Source organism: Mustela lutreola, chromosome 5 (genome assembly GCF_030435805.1).
Source record: "Mustela lutreola isolate mMusLut2 chromosome 5, mMusLut2.pri, whole genome shotgun sequence".
Taxonomy (NCBI): domain Eukaryota; kingdom Metazoa; phylum Chordata; class Mammalia; order Carnivora; family Mustelidae; genus Mustela; species Mustela lutreola.
Window position 1 is genome coordinate 31,031,926 of NC_081294.1, and position 19,528 is coordinate 31,051,453.

The 19,528-nt window shown below is 35.7% G+C and overlaps 1 protein-coding gene across 5 annotated transcripts in view; it reads right to left on the reverse strand.

Annotated features, from left to right (window-relative positions):
• Nucleotides 1-1,427: 1,427 nt before the first annotated feature.
• FYB1 (FYN binding protein 1) overlaps nucleotides 1,428-19,528 on the reverse strand; it is a 154,293-nt gene continuing 136,192 nt past the window's right edge. For all 5 annotated transcript variants that reach the window (XM_059173851.1, XM_059173853.1, XM_059173852.1 and 2 more), the window contains 5 exons: nucleotides 16,604-16,694; nucleotides 15,430-15,592; nucleotides 6,477-6,510; nucleotides 4,583-4,614; nucleotides 1,428-3,509 (listed from right to left, as the gene is read on the reverse strand). In XM_059173851.1, coding sequence (XP_059029834.1) covers nucleotides 3,487-3,509; nucleotides 4,583-4,614; nucleotides 6,477-6,510; nucleotides 15,430-15,592; nucleotides 16,604-16,694 — 343 coding nt within the window. In that variant the 3' untranslated portion in view covers nucleotides 1,428-3,486. The remainder of the gene's footprint in view (nucleotides 3,510-4,582; nucleotides 4,615-6,476; nucleotides 6,511-15,429; nucleotides 15,593-16,603; nucleotides 16,695-19,528) is intronic.

Sequence of the window (19,528 nt, forward strand, 5' to 3'; positions counted from 1 at the left end):
CGTGTGCAGCAGCCTTAGTTTTTTAGGATCCTATTCCTGCTAGACCTTTTCCTGCTAGACCTTTTGGGGGCATTTGGCGTTTCTAACATAAATGCAATCTGGCTGTCCTAGACAATAACTGAGGTTTGTCCATCACTCACCCCCACAAAAATACCCCTTGTTATTGGCAAGGTGGAGAGCTATAGGGTGGTCCGTGCTTCATCTGATTTCCCATCGGAAGTGGCTGATGTTGCAAAAAAGTGGAAAAATGTGTGCGTGAGAAGAAATGAGGAGGGAGCCAGGGAAAGTCGGAGGAGCCGTCAGAGAGCAAGGGGAGTCGGACCCTAATGAAGAGGGGAGGGAGGAATGTTGGGAAGAGGCATCTCAGAGTACTATGCAGGTTAAGGAAGTTTCTGCTAGGTAGTTGGAGAGATTTCAAACCACAGCTGCCACCTGAGGGCTTCTTTACCTTTCAAGAACAGGACTGCCATGCTTGGTCATTGGCTGGGAGCAGTCTGTGGGAAGCCTGGTGTTGGCACAGCTGTGGAAATGGGTTTCAGAGTGTAGAAGGCAGGACCTTTGGTGAGTTAAACCTCCCAAAGCTGGGGGTCTGTGAGGCTAGTATTCTCCTGGTTGTCAAATGCACCCTACCGTTTTCAGACAATGGGATGAGAAAAGAAAGATAGAAGATAGAAACTGGGGGGCACCCGGATGGCTCAGTGGGTTACGCCTCTGCCTTTGGCTCAGGTCATGCATGATCTCAGGTCTTGGGATCAAGCCCCACATGGGGCTCTCGGCTCAGCAGGGAGCCTGCTTCCCCCTCTCTCTCTCTGCCTCTCTGCCTACTTTGGGTCTCTGTCTGGGAAAATAAATGAATACAATCTTAAAAAAAAGAAAAAGAAAAGAAATTGGTTGTAGTTGATGTAGAGATGTTTGGATTCAAGGCAAGGTTTTCTCTTGTTTTTTTGAATGAGAAGAACTTCAGTATGTTTGTAAGTCCAGAGGAGGAAGTCTGCACAATGGAAGAAGTTAAAGAAGAGGAAGAGAGGAAGAGAAAGGAGGAAAAGTTGGGCAGGGTCTTTGTGAGTGAGAGAGAATTAGTTAACTGTGAAGGAAGAAGACTTCAGAGAAAGAAAGAAGAAACTGGATAAAGGTTATGGCTTTGAGGAGTGGTATCTTATTCCCTGGGATAATGTCTGAACATGGGTTGAGGTTGAACATTGTTGGAAGTTGAAGGGACTTGTGCTTGGTTTTTTCAATTTCATTCAAAATCGGAAGAAAAGCATCAGGCACACTACTGGAAGGTTTAGTCTTAAACAGGAGGTACTCCATCCTCTGAGGATGAAGCAAAAACAGGAATGATTGGGCTTAAAGACTGTAGATGTGGTATCAAATTATGGGAGAGAAAGGTTGAGGACCTCAATTCCTTGATGAAGTAGGCAGCAAAGTTATCTGCTAAAGATATTATTTATTTGTAGCTCTTCTCACATGACAAAATTCTATACATTAAACTACAGCAGAAATAATACTTAATATATTAAAATTAACATGTCAAATATGCCTTTTATATTAAGATGATTATCTATTATATATCTCTTTTGTAGGCATTGTATATGTCTGTTTCTTGGTGTATAACCCAAAACTCTAATATAGTTTCCTGGTTTAATTTGGAATTTCAAAAACTGATATTATATTGAATTTATGTTATTTTCAATGAGAAAAAAATAACTGGAGATATACTGTCAGTGTATTATGTATATTTGCTGCCAAATTTAATAAAAAAAACACTTTTGAACCATGTAATTTATCTATTAAAATAATTTCATCATATACTGAGCATATACTGGTTTATCCTATCAAAAAGTAGACATCAAAGTATTTCATAATTGGAGGGGGACTTGGACATCATTGGTTTCTAATGTGGAGCTTCAGACTTGCTGACTCTATAAATTGAACAATAAAGGTTGAAGGCTCTTTCTTTCTTTCTCTTTATATCCTTTCTCTCTCTTTCTTCCTTCCTTCCTTCCTTTTTTTCTTTCCTTCCTTCCTTCCTTCCTTCCATCCTGTCTTTTATTTGTCTTTCTTTCTGATCTATTTTCAAAATTTAACACCCCATATGGAAATTACCCATATGAAGGCTGAGGTTACAATGATTTGAAATGATTTCAATTCAGTGGGGCCACTCTTCAGAAGCTCCAATGAGACTTTGAAATATTAAAATACAGAAAATACATTAATCATTATTTAATCAATGAGTTTTAAAAATACACAAAGGCTTCTGAAATACAGGATTTGGGGTTGGGGAGGATTATAAAAGTTTGAGGTAACTGGTCATAAAATTTTTGGGAAAAACTGATTTCATCTAATCCTGTAATTTGCAGATGAGGAAACTAGTTCACCAAATATCATATCATGGTTCGTTGGTAGTAGAGCCAGCTTTAGGATTTGCCGATTTTGGAAGTTGAGAAAAAATTACCTAACATGCTATTTTCTTGGGTGTTAGGAGTCTTGCATTTTGTAGCATTTTGTTTAGTGTTCTTAATTCCAAATGCTTCATATTTTGTTTGGAGGTGCTTTGGGAAAGAGTATGTATGAGTAGGAAACATTCTAGTCCAAACACTAGGCCAACTTTCCAGTAAAGTGGTTTAAAAAAAATTCCACAGAAGTAATTGAAGAGCAAAAACTTTCAAAAGAGTCTTCATAGTGAAGAGGTGCCATTAAAGCCTAATTAATTTCAAAGTCCATCTTCCATTCTTCATAATTTTAGGGTAGACCTCATTCCTATCTACTCTAGTTCCAACAGTACTTTAAACAGAGCACATAATTCGACTGTTAGTGGATGAGTCTGCAAAAAGAAAACCGATTTTTGACTCTTCTACAGTTTTAATCTGAAGTGTGTGTACTAAAATGCATACATTCTCATCAAATAATTAACATATATTCACAATTAACAAACAGGGACAATCTTTATACACAAACTCTGCTGCCACTGTAATTTTTAGAACATTGATCCCACCAGCAAGAGAGGAGACAGTTGTGCCCTTTTAAAGATAGAGGATTTGAATAAAGACTATAAGAGACAATCACAATTAGAGGTTCAAACGATAGTTTTCTATCTTGTGGAATGTTTTAATATTTTCTTCCTTATATTTCTTTATTCTTCCTCCTCATATTTCTTTAGACAACACAGTCATTTCTTCCTAATTTTTTCTTTCTTTTTAGAGAGGGGAGGTTGTCTCCTGATGGTCTACAAGAAGTTCCTTCATAACTGTAGCTGAACCAGAAATGGAATATTTCATAATTCTTACAGCTCACTGATGCAGTCTCTCAAGATGTTAAGATCATTTTCTAGTCCACAGTTTTAAAACTTCTTAATCAGAGTTTTATAGCGAATGGTAATAGGTAGTTGCATGCATCCATTTTCTATGATATCCAATCCCATGTCAATTAAAATTCAGACTTCATTTTGGTATCAAATGAACAGAGCGGAATGAACAAGGCTGAGACCTAGTCATTGTCATAGATGCAACCTGAAAAAAAAAATACAAATTTCAATAGAGTTATACAAAACACATACCTTCTAAGCTTTCCAAGGCTAGAAATGTGGGTAATTCACACTCACCTAGTTTAGGGTTAAAAAAAAATGTAGAAAAAGGTAGAATTGGCTCATTTTGTGAAAAGTAGTTACATGGAAGACCATATATGGATTTACTTTACATTGTTCAGTATATAATTCTAACAAAGTTCTGGACAGATTTATTCTTTTTTTTTTTAAGTTTTTATTTATTTATTTGAGAGAGGAAGAGAGAGAGAGCAGGAGATGGGGGAGGGTCAGAGGGAGAAGTAGACTGCCCCCCAACCCCTGCCCCCAAGCAGGGACCCCCATGTGGGACTGGATCCTAGGATTTCAAGATCATGACCTAAGCCTACGGGAGTCTCTTAACCAAATGAGCCACCCGGATGCCCTGGACAGATTTATTTTTTATCAAAATGAGACTCAGAATTATTTTATCTGGCACTTAATTAAATGTATTTTTTGGTAGTTTTCTAAATTAGATTGAAGTTGTTAAATATCAGTAAGAATCATAAGTTTAAAAGGAAACTAAAAGGCCACATGAGTAATTCTATGCATCACTTCAGTTGAGATTAATTTTTTAAAGATTGTAATTTATAAATATGTGATGCTAAAAGAATATTAGTATTACAGGTTATGAATTAAAATATGTATACTTGACCTACTAATTGGTCAAGTATACATATTTTAAAGGATGAAAGTTATTTGACCAATTAGTAGGTCAAGTATACATATTTTAAAGGATGAAAGTTATTTGTATTAAGATTAATGGTAAAATAAAAAGTTCACATTATTTTCGTACTTTTGTTTTCAGAGAAAATAAACAAGATTCTTCCTTGATTTCCGGTCGTGTGCAAAAATAATTTCTTAAATTATACCAGAGCATTTACCTTTCCTAACATTTTCAAGTGATTCAAATTCTGATCAGATTGAAAAGCTCTAATTAATCCAGCAAGCTATTTTTAGTATTTATAAGAACAGTAAATTCACTGTTATTGTTCTCAATGGTGGGTGCCATGTGGGACTTACCATCAGCAATGTCATCGTAGATCTCTCCATCACTGTAAATGTAGAAAATAATTTTTTTAAAAGAAAATATGTTCTTAACATTAAGGCAATCTCTAGATTAAAAAGTTAGTAATATGATCTTATATGACATAATTAAACATTTAAAGGTGAGAAGTTAAATGTGAATTTATAAGTGGGAAGAAATTTTGTATTCATCTACACCATCTTTCATTCATTTAACCTAATTCTCTAAGAATAATATAAAAAAAAGAAATAGAATAATTTTGACCTAAAAAATGAGTGCATCATTTTTGCATTTCTAATAATTTATAAATATTAATTATAAAATACATAAATATTAGTTTCAAAATGAGTAGCCAAGATATGATTAGCATGGTGATTCTTATGTTATATAATTCTAAAAATATTTATGGTTATAGGCTGATGCATAATAATAGTTCTGGCTACTTTTACACATTTTGGTTGTACTTGGTCCCAAATCTTTGTAAAATATTCTGTTCTATACACCTAATAAGTCCTTCCTATGTACGAGGAGATATAAACATGGGTAAAATGCAAGCTTCAATTTCAAGAATCTTATAATCTAATGGAGGAGAGAAAGATATACAAGTAATTAAAATAGGAAGTATTGTAAATGCAAATATAGGCTTGAAATGTAGAACACAGTTTCAAAGTTCAGAAATGTAAGGTGACTGTCACCTTGACCAGACTCACTTTTGGTCCCTGTACTATCTCTGCTTTTGTCATGGAAACAGCAGCAAGCCCTCCCAGTTGCTGCCAACTATGGCAGATGCTGTAGGCTTCCTCTGTCTTCTGTTTGGATCCTTTCTCTGAGATTAAGGGAATCCTTAGCTAATGGAAATCTGATACGAATGCAAAAAGGACAGATTTTCCTATCATCTATTCAATAAACACTTGCTAAGTAATCACTTCAACAGATGGTGAACCAATAATTACTTAGACTATACTCTCTAACTTCTCTCTTCCTCATCCTCTAATAATCGCTGATGAAGATTACTTGCCACATAGTCGTTCCTTGAAATTAGTATCTTTCATAAAATAGAGAAGTGCTTGCCTACCATTGTGATTAATGCTCTGAGAAAAAGAAAAGTATTCTAATTATTTTTCTTTTCACTCTTTACTAGTTTCCTGACAAAGCATTAGCATTGATATGTCTCTTTCTGATGGGTGTCAGGTTTTTCATGGATGCGGTTTGTGAATCTTCCTTGATTTTTTTATTATGCAGAATTCTGTAAATCTTTATGTTGGCATATGCACCTGATAATGGAGTTCACTTTGTGCACTGATATACTTGGAACAGAATCTTATAATGTCTGAGGGGAACTCTCATAGAACACTAGTACCAGACTGTGACAACGTCTTATTCATAAGAATAGGAGAATCATTGATGACAATCTTTATTCTGGCATGCTACCAAAGGGCAACTTAATACTCTACTATGCCTAATAAAGAAAAGCCCTCAGTTGGGGTCAAATTACTAACAAGTGACATTAGTACCTACTGTGTAGACATTAATCGGTCCCTGATTAATTCAATTCAACCAACCGCATTTATCAGTAAGTGAAAGGCAACATTTTAATGAAAGTGTTAGTGGTTCTCCCCTGTCTCCAATTTTGCTATGTCTGTCTCAAATGAATGTTTATGACTATGAACTGTATACTCACGAACGAGAAGAGTTCTTGTTTATTTAAGAGTGACACTTTATGAAAACCTTAACTTTATGATGGTTAGTACCACACTGATATTAGTATAGCAATTGTTTTTAAATTTATTTATGACAGTTTAGTAGATTATATTATTTAGATGATATTAGGAATCTTTCTTAAAGGATTACATAATACTCTTTATTATTAGTAGAAGAAAATGAACTTACTTGTCCACCAAGTAACTCCGAAGGACATAACCATCTATGAAAAAAAAAAAAAGAAAGGAAATTTTATTAATAGTACAGATTTGAATAATCTTTACTGTTTCTTTTAAGAAAGTGAAATAGAATTGAATATCTAATGTAATGTGCTTTGATATAATGTGATATAGTATACTGAATAACTCTATTTCCAAATACGACCTATTTTTCTTATTCATGTCCACTTTTCTCCCCTTTCTTTTCCTTTTCTATTTTTTTCTCTCTCTCTCCTACAAGTCTCTTTTCCTCCATTTATGAGCTTTCCCCTTAAAGATAAACAATTTATCTTCTTCTCCAAGCTACTGCATGTAGTAGCACAGGGCTTTTCCAAATTCTACTCTATTTCTTCATAGTGTTACCCATGTGACCCTGTCCTAGGAAGAATTTATAGTTTCTCTAAATAGAAAAATAGTTTGTATGTAGGTATTTCAAATACCATCAGATCAAAGACTTAAGTTTTAAAATGTTATTATATTGAATAGAGTCGAAATTGTTCAACTCCCCTTGCAGATCAGCAATCTTGCAATTCCTTGGGGGAGTATGCATTCTAAATGGTCTCAAAATAGTTCTCAAGTTTAGCGTGGAAGGTCTTCCATACTGCTTTTGCCATTTGACAGAGTGTCGACATGTGCATTTTCATCTTTCATGATACAAATCATTATTAGAAGAACACACAGCAGGCATTCTAGTGATTCTCCTGTTAAGTAGGAAGTAGACCATACTTTATGCAAAAAAAGCAAAGTTTTTTTTAAGCACCTTATCTTTGCCCCTATTATGCAAAACAATCCTAAGAAAAGATACAGACTATTTTTTTTTAAGATTTTATTTATTTATTTGACAGTAGATGGAGAGGCAGGCAGAGAGAGAGAGAGAGAGGGAAGCAGGCTCCCTGCTGAGCAGAGAGCCCCATGCGGGACTCGATCCCAGGACCCTGAGATCACGACCTGAGCCGAAGGCAGCGGCCTAACCCACTGAGCCACTCAGGCGCCCCCAGACTATTTTTTTTTTTTTTTGAGAAAATTTCTGTTGACATTTAATTAATATTACTAGTCTTTGGAATTATTAGTTTTGTGTTAGCACCTAAACTCTACTATATGCTTGAGATTAGTAGCTTTCATTGCCTTGTCAATACAGCCTCTAAATTCTTTCAGAGTCAATCTATTGAGCTTGGTCCACTTTAGATCTAATTTTTATTAGGGTAAATGTGTAAAAAATTATAAACATAGCAAAGAGTAATACAGATGATATTAACATAAACAGAATGATGTCATATTGCCATTGATTTAACATTCAAAAACATTTTTTTAAAAAAGTGGGATCATACAAATGAAACTCTAGATTGAAACTTAAGAAAATGAACTTTCCCTTGAAATATTCCAGAGTGAAAAAAAAACCTCCACTGAAATATTTTATCAAGAAATTCACCCCTTTTCAATGAAAATTTTATTAGAATCCTATTTGGAAAAGGAAACTGAAAGTTATCTCTGAATTCTTGTAGTATGGAAATAATGAAGCATGTGTCAAAATGATAAAAGCACAAAAATGTAATATTTTTCTCAGACTCTGAGAAGTTAGATCTTGTTATACCTTCCTTTTTTATTTCAGTTAAGGCAAAAGTAGCAAAAATTATTACTGTAAGAACATCTAAAGTTAATATCCTTGGTTGCCTTTGATACTACAGTTCTTTTATTCATTTCATGTTAACAGACTTCTAAAAAATTTAAGGTATATATCATAATTTAACATAATTTTTAAAGGGGGATAAGCTCATCTCTAAAAAATTCAATTCTATGTGTGTCTCTCAAAAGAGAAAAATCTATGCAGATAACAAGTTTTCAGAACGAACTGTGAATTTCATGTCATGGTCCCAATAACTGAAATCTATCTTTACCTGTCCTGGTGTTTGGAGCTAAAATAAAATGTGAACATTTCTCTATAGACAGTAATAGTCCAAACTTTTTGTTTCTATTAGTTAGAAACGGTGGCTCTGCTTTTGTTACTTTTTTTTTTTTTACATTTTTTTTCTTAAAACAAATTGGAAAATAAAAGAATACAATAATAAGTGTTCCCATGAGATATTCATGTTTAAGTTAATAATTTAAAAGTAATGACATGGAGGAGCTGAAGCTTTTGACAGTGAAGGAAATCTCTGTGAGCTGTTCAGGCTTTGGAATGTCTCTGAACTAATATTAGAAGATACAAAATTAGAGAAATACATACAAAATTAAAGCTATTGCCAGAGACTGGACTTACGACAGTATCAAATATATTCCTGTTTTGTTCTTTTTTAAAGAAAGTGTTTAGGAAATTTAAAGAAATAAAGAACAAAACAAAGAGAATATAATCACCATTTTTGGAAATTAAAGGTTTTTATTTTCCTTTGCTTTTAGGTAATCTTTTAAGAACTCGTGTATGCTAAAATTGTGTAGACCTGGATAAAGAACTGTCTGTAGTAATTAAGCATTAAACAGTCGTTTACATGACCGAAGTTAATAACTATGATAAACAGCTTAATAACCTGTCTTCACAAAATTAATTATAAAAATATTTTTTAGGTTCTCAAACCCCTATTACATTTCCTCCTATGTCTTGGTTGTTCCAGAGCTCTAAGGAATGGCTTTTCTTTCCATTGAATGCTCTGCTGTGACTGTTGCTTCTGTGTCTGAGCTACATAAATATGAATGATTATGAATATTACTTAAGAAAAATGTATCAAGGAGATGCAGTGTGGGATGGTACTGTACTGCTTTATATTAATTTCCTGAAATGATGTTATAATTTGGGACTCATTAGCTATAAAATTATTATTATATAGCATTTTTACAGCATTAATGACTTTTAAAAAAAGATTTATATTTATTTATTTGACAGAGAGAGAGATCACAGGTAGGGCAGAGAGGCAGGCAAAGAGAGAGGGGGAAGCAGGCTCCATGCTGAGCAGAGAGCCCGAAATGGGGCTCAATCCCAGGACCCTGAGATCATGACCTGAGCCAAAGGCAGAGGCTTAATCCACTGAGCTACCCAGGCGCCCTAGGATTAATGACTTTTAATACAGCCTGGGTTTCACTGTCTAGTACCTTTAAAAATCTCTAAAACTTCATTTGATTAAAAGCATGATTGATTCATGACAGTGTTGAAAAAAGTGACCCACTATGAATTTTTATATTTTCTATGATCTTTCCCTTATAGTTCCTAGAAATAACATTTTTTTAAAAGATTTTATTTATTTATTTGACAGACAGAGATCACAAGGAGGCAGAGAGGCAGGCAGAGAGAGAGGAGGAAGCAGGCTCCCTGCTGAGCAGAGAGCCCCATGCTTGATCCCAGGACCCTGGGATCATGACCTGAGCCGAAGACAGAGGCTTTAACCCACTAAGCCACCCAGGCACCCCCATTTTTTGCAGTAGAAAAATGATCTCTTTGCTTGAGTGTTCCATGTATATCCATCATAAGGAGTATTAATGAAAAATACAATGAAATAAGCAAAAAAGTCATTGTGGCCCCATGCTATGTAGAATGGGCACCATGTTTACTGTGGGTGCTGACTCATAAGGGGTTCTCACACCTAATATGAAACGATTATTTGGAAACTTCATATTCATACAGCAGAACAAAGTGGCTTGAAACAAGTGTTTTTAAATATGTGGTGGGATAGAGCTAATTAAGAAAGTAACACCCAACCCCCACGTGTGCCAGTTCTTAGTACTAACTGACCCTTAAGAAGGGAGTCATGAATACAAAATTATGAAGGAAACACAAAAATCATCTTTGGAAAAGTGGAAAATATCTTTGTTGTGATATTTTCAAATTTCTTAATAAAAATGACAGCTTTTGTTATTTCTTTATTATTTCATTTGTTGTGAGCTAAGTCCAGAAATGAAGTTCAGTTTACTCAATTTGGCCTCATGCAGTTAAAAACAATAATATCATGTTGCACAGACTTACCCATGCAAGTGAAACAATGCCTGACATCAAAGGGACATGCTCATAATATTACAGAAAGAAAAAAATAAAACACAGTGTATAAAACTAAATATAAATTATTAGCCTCGTGTTATAAAAATGTTCTCTCTCCTTGTCTTCTTTCTCTCTGTCCCTCTCTCCTGATTTCTAGGGCTTCAAATCCAGGGACTTTGAAGTTTCTGAATTTAGAAAATTTTCTTCAGTGAGCATCTGCTGTTTTAAAATTGAAAACAGAATTATTTAAGCAAAGAAATGATTAATTGGATTTGAGAAAATCCAAACTATATTTGAAATTCCCTTTCCTTGATGCCCAAAGAAAATAGAGAACATTTTAACCATATATAATTCAGTTCATGTCTCCTTCCACACTTTTTGTGAAAATTTTCCTACAGGAGGTGGGGAAACATATAGCTTATGAGACATTGAGTTGTGGAATACACTCAAATATTAAAGAGAAATTCTAAACATTTGGGAATGTGCCAGAAATACATACTTAAGATTTTAATGCCTCTTCGATATGTGTTTCCACAAGCCAGTGGGATAATTGATCAAATGTGATAATGCTTGTAAGGGTGGCTTGTACTCAACTCCATAATGGGAAGAGATTGTTGTTAATACTTTCTCTTCTAATTTCTACCATTCCAAATTAAGTTTATAAACTATGCTTTCTTTTCTTTGATAGATTAATGAATGGAAAGTAAGGAAGATGTTAAGGTTACGATGGTGTTGGGTCGCAAATGCCTTCACAGCTATACAGATGTAGAAATAAGGAACTGAAAGATTTAAAGCCTCCTACATGATACACAAGCAAACCACATCACTAACACCAAGACAGAGAACTTCTGTCTCCTAACAAGTTAAACTCCTCTGCAGACTTCTTCTTATGCATGTCTATATATCAGACTTTCATCTGGTTCTCCAACTGCAATCTCCAAATTGTTACATTCAATTCAGTAAGCCCCGAACAAGGTGCCAGGTACCGTGGGAGGATTGGCAGTACAATGTTGACAACATTTCAGTGAATTTACTCTCCAGCTCAGGGTCTAATATGAATAATTGATAAAACAGGAAGGACAATTAGAAGGACAAAAGTAGTAGCATGGTGTGGCCTGAGAGATAAATTGTGATGGGTGACTGGGGAGTAGGGAATGGGTGTGTTTCTAATTTTAGATGACAACTGGATTTTTTTTTTTAAGATTTTATTTATTTATTTGAGAGAGAGAGAGAGTGAGAGAGAGCATGAGCAAGGAGAAGGTCAGAGGGAGAAGCAGACTCCCCAAGGAGCTGGGAGCCCAATGCGGGACTCAATCCCGGGACTCCGGGATCATGACCTGAGCTGAAGGCAGTCGTCCAACCAACTGAGCCACCCAGGCGTCCCAACTGGATTGTTTTTTACTAGACAATTATGGGCATTAGAAGTAGAATAAAACAGCATAGAAGGATGAAATAGCATAATTTACTCAGGGAATGACAAGTCAGTAGTATATATTTTGGAGTGGTGGTTGCCCATAGGATAATTGATGGGTTTGAGGCTAAATCTATAGGGTTTTATATAATAGCCTAGAGATAATATTTGTGTTTTTATTTATTTATTTATTTATTTTTAAAAAGATTTTATTTATTTATTTGACAGAGAAAGATCACAAGTAGACAGAGAGGCAGGCAGAGAGAGAGAGGAGGAAGCAGACTCCCTGCTGAGCAGAGAGCCCGATGCGGGACTCGATTCCAGGACCCCTGAGATCATGACCTGAGCTGAAGGCAGTGGCTTAACCCACTGAGCCACCCAGGCGCCTAATATTTGTGTTTTTAAAAAATAATAGTTGAGTAACAGTGTGGCAGGTAGATTGGCTGAGAACAAGGGTAAGGTAGACATATCATTTGAAAGGCTATTGCAAAAATCTAGATTCAAGAGGGTTAAATGCACACAACAATCCTCCCAAATCCTATCGAAGTCACCTGAGTAATGGATCAGAGATTAGGGAAACTAAGAATGCCAAGGGTCCAGTTCAAGAAAGGAATAAGCAGGAGGTTTAGAAAAATTAAGAAAAGCAGGCTATTTGGCAAAATAAAAGTGAAATAAAGCAGACATGATAATTACATTTTGGAATAAAGCTCAACATGAAAGGCAACAGCAGATGCTCTAGGTGGTCTTCCCATAGACCTCCACCCCTACATGTCAGTGCCTTTTGGTTCACCCAACTTCCAAAGGAAAACACTTGCAATTTTTTTTTTTTTTAACTGATCAATTTTCTCTGGCTTCCAGAGCTCTTCATCACCTTGCTCAGTATCCCAAATGGCTCGCCCCCTGCCCAGGAGTAGACTTCAAATCCGCATGGACAGGCGTTGGTGTAACAATACCCCAATTTGTTTCTCATTGGATGTGATAACACTGCCACTCTGAGTTCTCAGCTGGTATAAGCTGCAATTACCTAAGTGGCAACTTTTTCCATAGCAAGGCTTTGTTGACTGCCTTTCCTTTCCTGTCTCCTTTTCCATTTGCTCATAAGATTCCCAGAATCACTCCCTAAATGCAGAAGCTGAGACAAAGCCCAGTCCAAAGAGTCTTTAAATAAAAAACAACAGTTACACAAGCACTGCTGATAGAATCATCAGGTTTCCATTCTGTTTGAGATGGTCTCCAAACCACCTATGACGTGAATTAGTTATCTGTGAGCTTGGGAATTGTAAAGTGCATTGGTGTTGCACCACAAAAAAATGACAGAAGTTACATGGAGCCTTTGCTTGTGACCTATCAGCATTTTACACGTTTGCCCTTCTCAGTTTCAAGAGATGATAAATTCTAAGAGGGCAGGAGCCCTCCAGTATTCATAAGAGTATTCAGAATTACTGATGTCCAAGTAGGAAATGATAGCACATTACGGAATCATCCCTGAGTAGTTCCTGTTTGTCTCATGCTTAAGAGTCTCTGGCTTCTAGAAAGATAAGTCTCCTCCACATTTCCGTTTCTGGAGCTGCTTCTTCCTGCTCATCTATATCCATACAGGTTGTTGATGAAGCCATTTGGACCCTTGTTACACAAGAGTATGTTCATTGCGCCAGCAGTATCCATTCCCTGGCAGCTTGGGAAAATGCAGAACGTTATACCTCACCTCAGACCCGCTGAATGAGAATCGGCACTTTGTACAAGATTCCCCTGCGATGGGTGTGTATGTTGGAGTTGTGAGGCATGACTTTACATGGGATTGGTTGCAAAAGATAAGACTCTCAGGACAGCATGGCAAGATAGGTCTGAAGCTTGTGCCCCAGAGAAAGGGCCACAGGGCAAGTCCTCGGACAATTCTCTCTTGTCAGAAATGTGATATAATTTGGAAACCAGAGGAAAGAAAACAGGTTCATTTAGGCTCATCACCTCAATCAGCCGCTATCAGCGGTGTCCCTTAGTTTCTTATTTGTATAATTTTTTTTTACCAGGGCTATAAATCCTATCCCACATGAAGCAGGTTTCTTATTTCTCTTATTATCGTGCCATGAGAATTTCTTCACATTATTATCATAGTCCTTGTGTAAATATTCAATCTGGTATATTAATCATAACCTATTTAAAACTTTTTGAATTTTTAAACTTTTTAATATTTTTAATGACCTTTTAATGCATGGAGTTCTTCTGCATGTAAAGCTATTCCTTGGGGTACATCCTCACATCTGCTAGTCTGAACGGGGGCTTTCTTTGTCTGCTGGAGCACTGTTTACACATTAGCTACTGTGACCTTTGAGCCTTAATACTACACCACTCGTGTCTTTTATCCTTTGTACCCACATTTCATTTTCTCCTTTTAAAAGCCAACCACACCTCCTCCATGATAACTTTAGATCCATTTCCCCAACCTTGAGTCACCGGTTTTATTCTTAAAACTCCCATTTCAGTTCCTGTCCCTGAGTCACCTTCCTGTCATTAAAATTCGACTCAGAGTTCATGTTTTCCACACAGACTAACCAAGCTGATAGGGGGGCAGCCACACTGAGTCTTTGCTTTTAAATAAAGGACATGTAATTTTGAATGGCTGTTCCTTGGACTTTAAGTAAAATAAGCTTCCTTTTAAAACCTGACAAGAACATTTCCATCTGTGGGTTATAATAGCTGATAAAGTCAAAGAGACAGGGACTCTCTTGTAAACCCATGGAATATGACGTGGTAAGAAGGCATGCACTTGGGGTGTATCCTGGGGGGTGTGGGGGTGTAGCGAGTGGCGACTCCCTATATTTTACAACCTGGAACTAATGTAACACTGCACATTAACAACACTGGAATTAAATTAAATTAAAAAATAAATAGAGGAAGCATACTTTTGAATTACCCTTCCCTGGTCTTTAAGTGAAATAAGCTTCCTTTTCAAAAGGGAAAAGATGTCCCTCTGTCTGTTTCAATAGCCCACAAAATCAAAGAAGACAGGAGACTCTCTTATATTCATTAGGAAGACTACAGTGTATGAAGCGTATCCGAGTATGAACTGAAAACAAGTCAGTCTGCAAGGTAGGAAGACTGGAAATTCTAGATGTGCCGTGCGCTATATAATCTCAAAACCAGACCCGAGCCAGAGCCACTCACTCCTTCAGCACACTGCTTCTCCCTCTGGTGTACCCAAGAATAAGCCAGAGAAGAAGTGAGGGTCACAGATTCTGTCTGGCTCCCCAGAACTCATGACTCAGCATGCTCAGGGCGGGTCCAGGCAACTGTGATTTTAATACACAAAGGGTTTTCTGATGCTGGTGGTCTGTGGATTGGCATTTTGAGAAGTACAAATTTGGCATGAACTTGGCACCACAGTGCCAAATACAGCAGGTGGGAGATGAAAAGGGACTCAAATAAAATAACATTGATTTCCATGAAGCACGATCTCTAGTTTCTTAATGTATGCCACAATTCATAAAGCATAAACAAAACAAGGTTAATAAAACAGGGGCGACCGGGGATGACAAAAAGGAAGGAGTGACTTACATTTTCCTTCTTCATTTCTGCAGAGAACTTTTGTATCATCAGTGCTTTGTATAACTTCAAGAGATTCACCAGGCTTCACCTGCAGATCTCTGGTGCCCCACCTTTTGGAAGTAAAGGAAGGTGCAACTTTGGTCGAATACAGGACTCTAATTTCGCCATCATACTGGAAAAATAAAGAAAAACATTTATATGATTGATTGATTGATTGATGTATACTATTAAATTAATTCCCTGAGTGACAGATTTACTAAGAAAGCCTTTGCTCCATGAATAGTTCCTTGTTTAAAAAAAAAATGTAAAAACATTAAAGAAAAAATTGTGAGGCAAAACCATTCATAATCTCACCGACCTAATACAATCACAATTTTAAAAATTAAAAATGTTTTTTAAAATTTAAGGTGTCCATGTGTTGATTTGATATACCCATATATTATAAAATGATTACCATCAAATCTTTAGCTAACACCTCCAACACCTCACATAATTTCCACTTCTTTTTGTGGTGAGAACATTTAAGATTTACTCTCTTTATGACTTTCAAGTATATATTAATTAGAATATTGCTAACCATAATGACCATGCTGTACATTAGACCCCTAAAGCTTTTTCATCTTATAACTGGAAGTTTGTACCTTTGACCAACATCTCCATGTCCCCCACTCCAGCCTCTGGTAACTCTCATTTTACTTTGCTTCTGTGAGCTTGGCTTTTTAAGATTCCACATATAGGTGATATATAGAATATTCGTCTTCCTCAATTTGACTTACTTCACTTAGCATAATACCCTCAGGGGCCACTCATGTTGTCACAAGTGGCAAGATTTCCTTCTTTTTCATAGCTGAATAATTTTCCCGTGTATGTATATGTATTGGTACATATACACATATATATTTTTAAATCCATTCTATTTTTAGATTATCTTATTATTAAAGTTCAAAGAACAGCTAAGTTTAAATGATTATTGCAGTATATATATTATGCATGCAAGAGAGCTTGCTTAATTTGTTAAAGGAATAGATACAAATGTAAAGAAAATTATATAGAAAATAAAGGAGTTAGGATGGATAACTGATAACGGATAATTACACTTTTAATATGTGCATTTTGGTACTTAAAAATCGTTTTTTTTTTCATTAGCACTTTGAACTTTGTCTGATATTTAAATATGACATACTTTAAATTTTTTCCTGAAGTCTTTCTCTTCTTTTTCCTGCTTTTTTAACTTCTTGGGGTCTTTTTCTTCTGTCTTAGCCTTGGCTCCTTGACTGAGATGACAGAACACACATAAAACAGCATTTAGTTTAGTTTAAAAAGAACAGCATACAATAGAGACGTCATTCCTAAAATTACAATTTTGTTAAATTTTGTTTTTAATTAAAATCTTTTCTTAGAAATCTAGTACATTCCCTGTAATAAGTGATAATATTTTATAACACAGAAGAGATTCTTCAAAAGAATACAGATTATGAGTTAAAATGGAATAAGTAGTTATTTACTATGCTGAGCCATGAAAAATTACTAAGGTACAGTGTGAACAAGGTTACATATCAGAGGTTTCATATGATTCAATCCACCTGTTGTCAACCTCTCTGCATTTTTCAAACCTTCCTAGATAATTAAGTGGCTTGGCCACTATCATAGAAAAGGATTTTTGAAAGAGAACAATTTTTTTTAAATTGATTTTTATGGCTTGAGAAGTTTATCTATATGTCATGTTTTCACATCTACTTAAAATGAAGCCAGGGTAGCACTTTCTCTCATAGACATGAACTGGGCTGATGCCAATGGTTGTAAGAATAAGCCTACGACAGTAATTCCTCAGCCTGACCATATATAAGATCACCTGGGAAGTTTTTAAAAAGTACTTTGTCTAATTCCTAGAAATTCTAATTAAATTAAATACACTCTAATTAATTAGACTGAGTGGGGTCTAGATACCGACATATATATATTTTAAGGCTCCACAGATAATACTAATTTGCAACCAAGGTTAAGGAACATTTGCTAGGGTTGAATGTGGATGTTAGGGAAAGGCTGGATGTCTCTGAAGAAGAGAATTTTAAAAATCAGAATTTTTGTGAATACGAAAAGTTCTAAACACAGATGTTCATTTTTCTCTAGGTTACCTACAGTGAAGTTCTGTTTGTGACTGATATATTCAAGATATTTGATTCCTAAGGTTTGAATCTTAGAATTCATTCATTTACTGTGAAATAAATTAGCACAACGTCCTGCCTTGGTTTCTGCAGCCTTCCTCAGTACCTCCCGTGTCGCGGTGCTCTGGGCACTGGTGGATTTGCTGTCCCAAATTAGTGCTTTGGAACTATCAGGATATATGTGCATGTTAAAAATGGCCCAAGAGCTCTCTTAGAAAATGACTTATTGAAATTTAGTTTTAGTTAAAAACAATATTACATTAGAGAACATAACATAGTCTTAAGCTCTGAAAATAAGCAGCAGCAAAGAAAACGGTACATATCACATAAAGTTTAATCAGCTGGGGTTTATTCGACTTGAAGAAAAGATCCAGTGTGTAACTGGGTTTCCAGAGAGCTGTTTAATGGAATAGGGTGACATTTCTACAGTAATAGAAAACACAGAAAAATGCATTAAAAAATGTCAGGGATAGAAGTGACTCCCAATGGTGAGGAATTTTCAAACCTAACATATTAACTGAAGATTAGGTTTTCCTTTCAGAAAAAAGGAGAATGATTCTCTTTTTATTTTTCTTGCTTGTTGTGCCTGTAGAACTCGATCTTCACATAGAAATGATAGCATATTCCCCCTTCGGTTTCTTTGATCTTGATATTTTCTCTTGTTCAGTAAAATTAACAGTGTTGGTAAAAAATAAATACTAAGTAGATAAGCACGCATGCATTTTTGTAGTATTGCTCAGAAGACACAGCATATTATCGCTCATCTATGTCACTTTCTTCCTTGAACTAACCAAGCTCAAGGTCTTTTTATTTACCTTTTTTCCTGAGAAAGCTACAGAAGTATTCTTGTTTTTATACACTGTATGGATCAGCTCATCTCACTTGCTTATTGAAATATAAAAAAAGCATCTTACCATGTTATTTTCTATTTCAAAAGAGGTTTCAAAAAGTATTCCTTTTGTACTAACTGATCTTAACAGGTTTTCATACAGTTTTAGCCTGAAATTAAATCGAAACCCTAGGTGAGCTGAAGAATGTCACTATTCACTTCTCACTTTTTTTTTTTTTTTAATTTGAATGGAGACTTTGAGAATCTGATGCTTTTGTGGAAAAGAGACATAATAAAGTCCTTTCAAAACAAAAATCATCTTTTATTTCATAAAAGGAAAAAATCTTGTGGAGGACAGAAGAGATTTGAAGAAGGTAGGTGAAAGCTGAGATATAAACTAAGAAGTGAATTCAAGACCAAAAAAGCTTTCGGCAAAAGGGTAAAAATAAAGAGGAGATGAATCAGTGAGATCAGTTGTGATCAGTCTCTCAAATATTTTCCCAGTGAATGAGTATATGAATGAATAAATGAATGATCACATCAGTGAGTCACCGGGCAGAGAATAATCAGAGGACAAGGAACAGAATGCAGGAGAGAGGGGGAGGAGGAGGGAGACTGGCAACGGAGGGGAGAATGTGGAGGCGGGGGCAGGTCAGGATCAAGGCTTTCCACCCACAAGCCCGGCTGAAACTTTAGAGCTCGGATCAGAGAGACGATAGACTGAACTGGATCGAACATAATATGCACAAACCTTTGGGGGTTTATTCTATTTGAATTTTCTTTTTTGGATTTGTTGTGTGTACTTACAATGTTGCGTGTCTTGTTTACGGAGTGTTGGTTTTAGGTCTCACAGAAGAGTTTAAAATGAGGAATTCTATGAGGAATTAACATTTTATGAAGACTTTAGTGAAGTATAGAGACTCTATTGAGTGTCCAAGACTTTAAGTACTGTATTTAGGGAAAAGATATTCCAAATTGTGTCCTTTAACTCTGGCAAACTGATTTTTAAAAGAGAATGTGTGTTTTGAAGGGTAGCCACTATAAAATATTATATAATAAAATGTGGCATTGGATTGTGAGCTTTTAGATACGACGCTGCGGTTAAAAAAAAAGT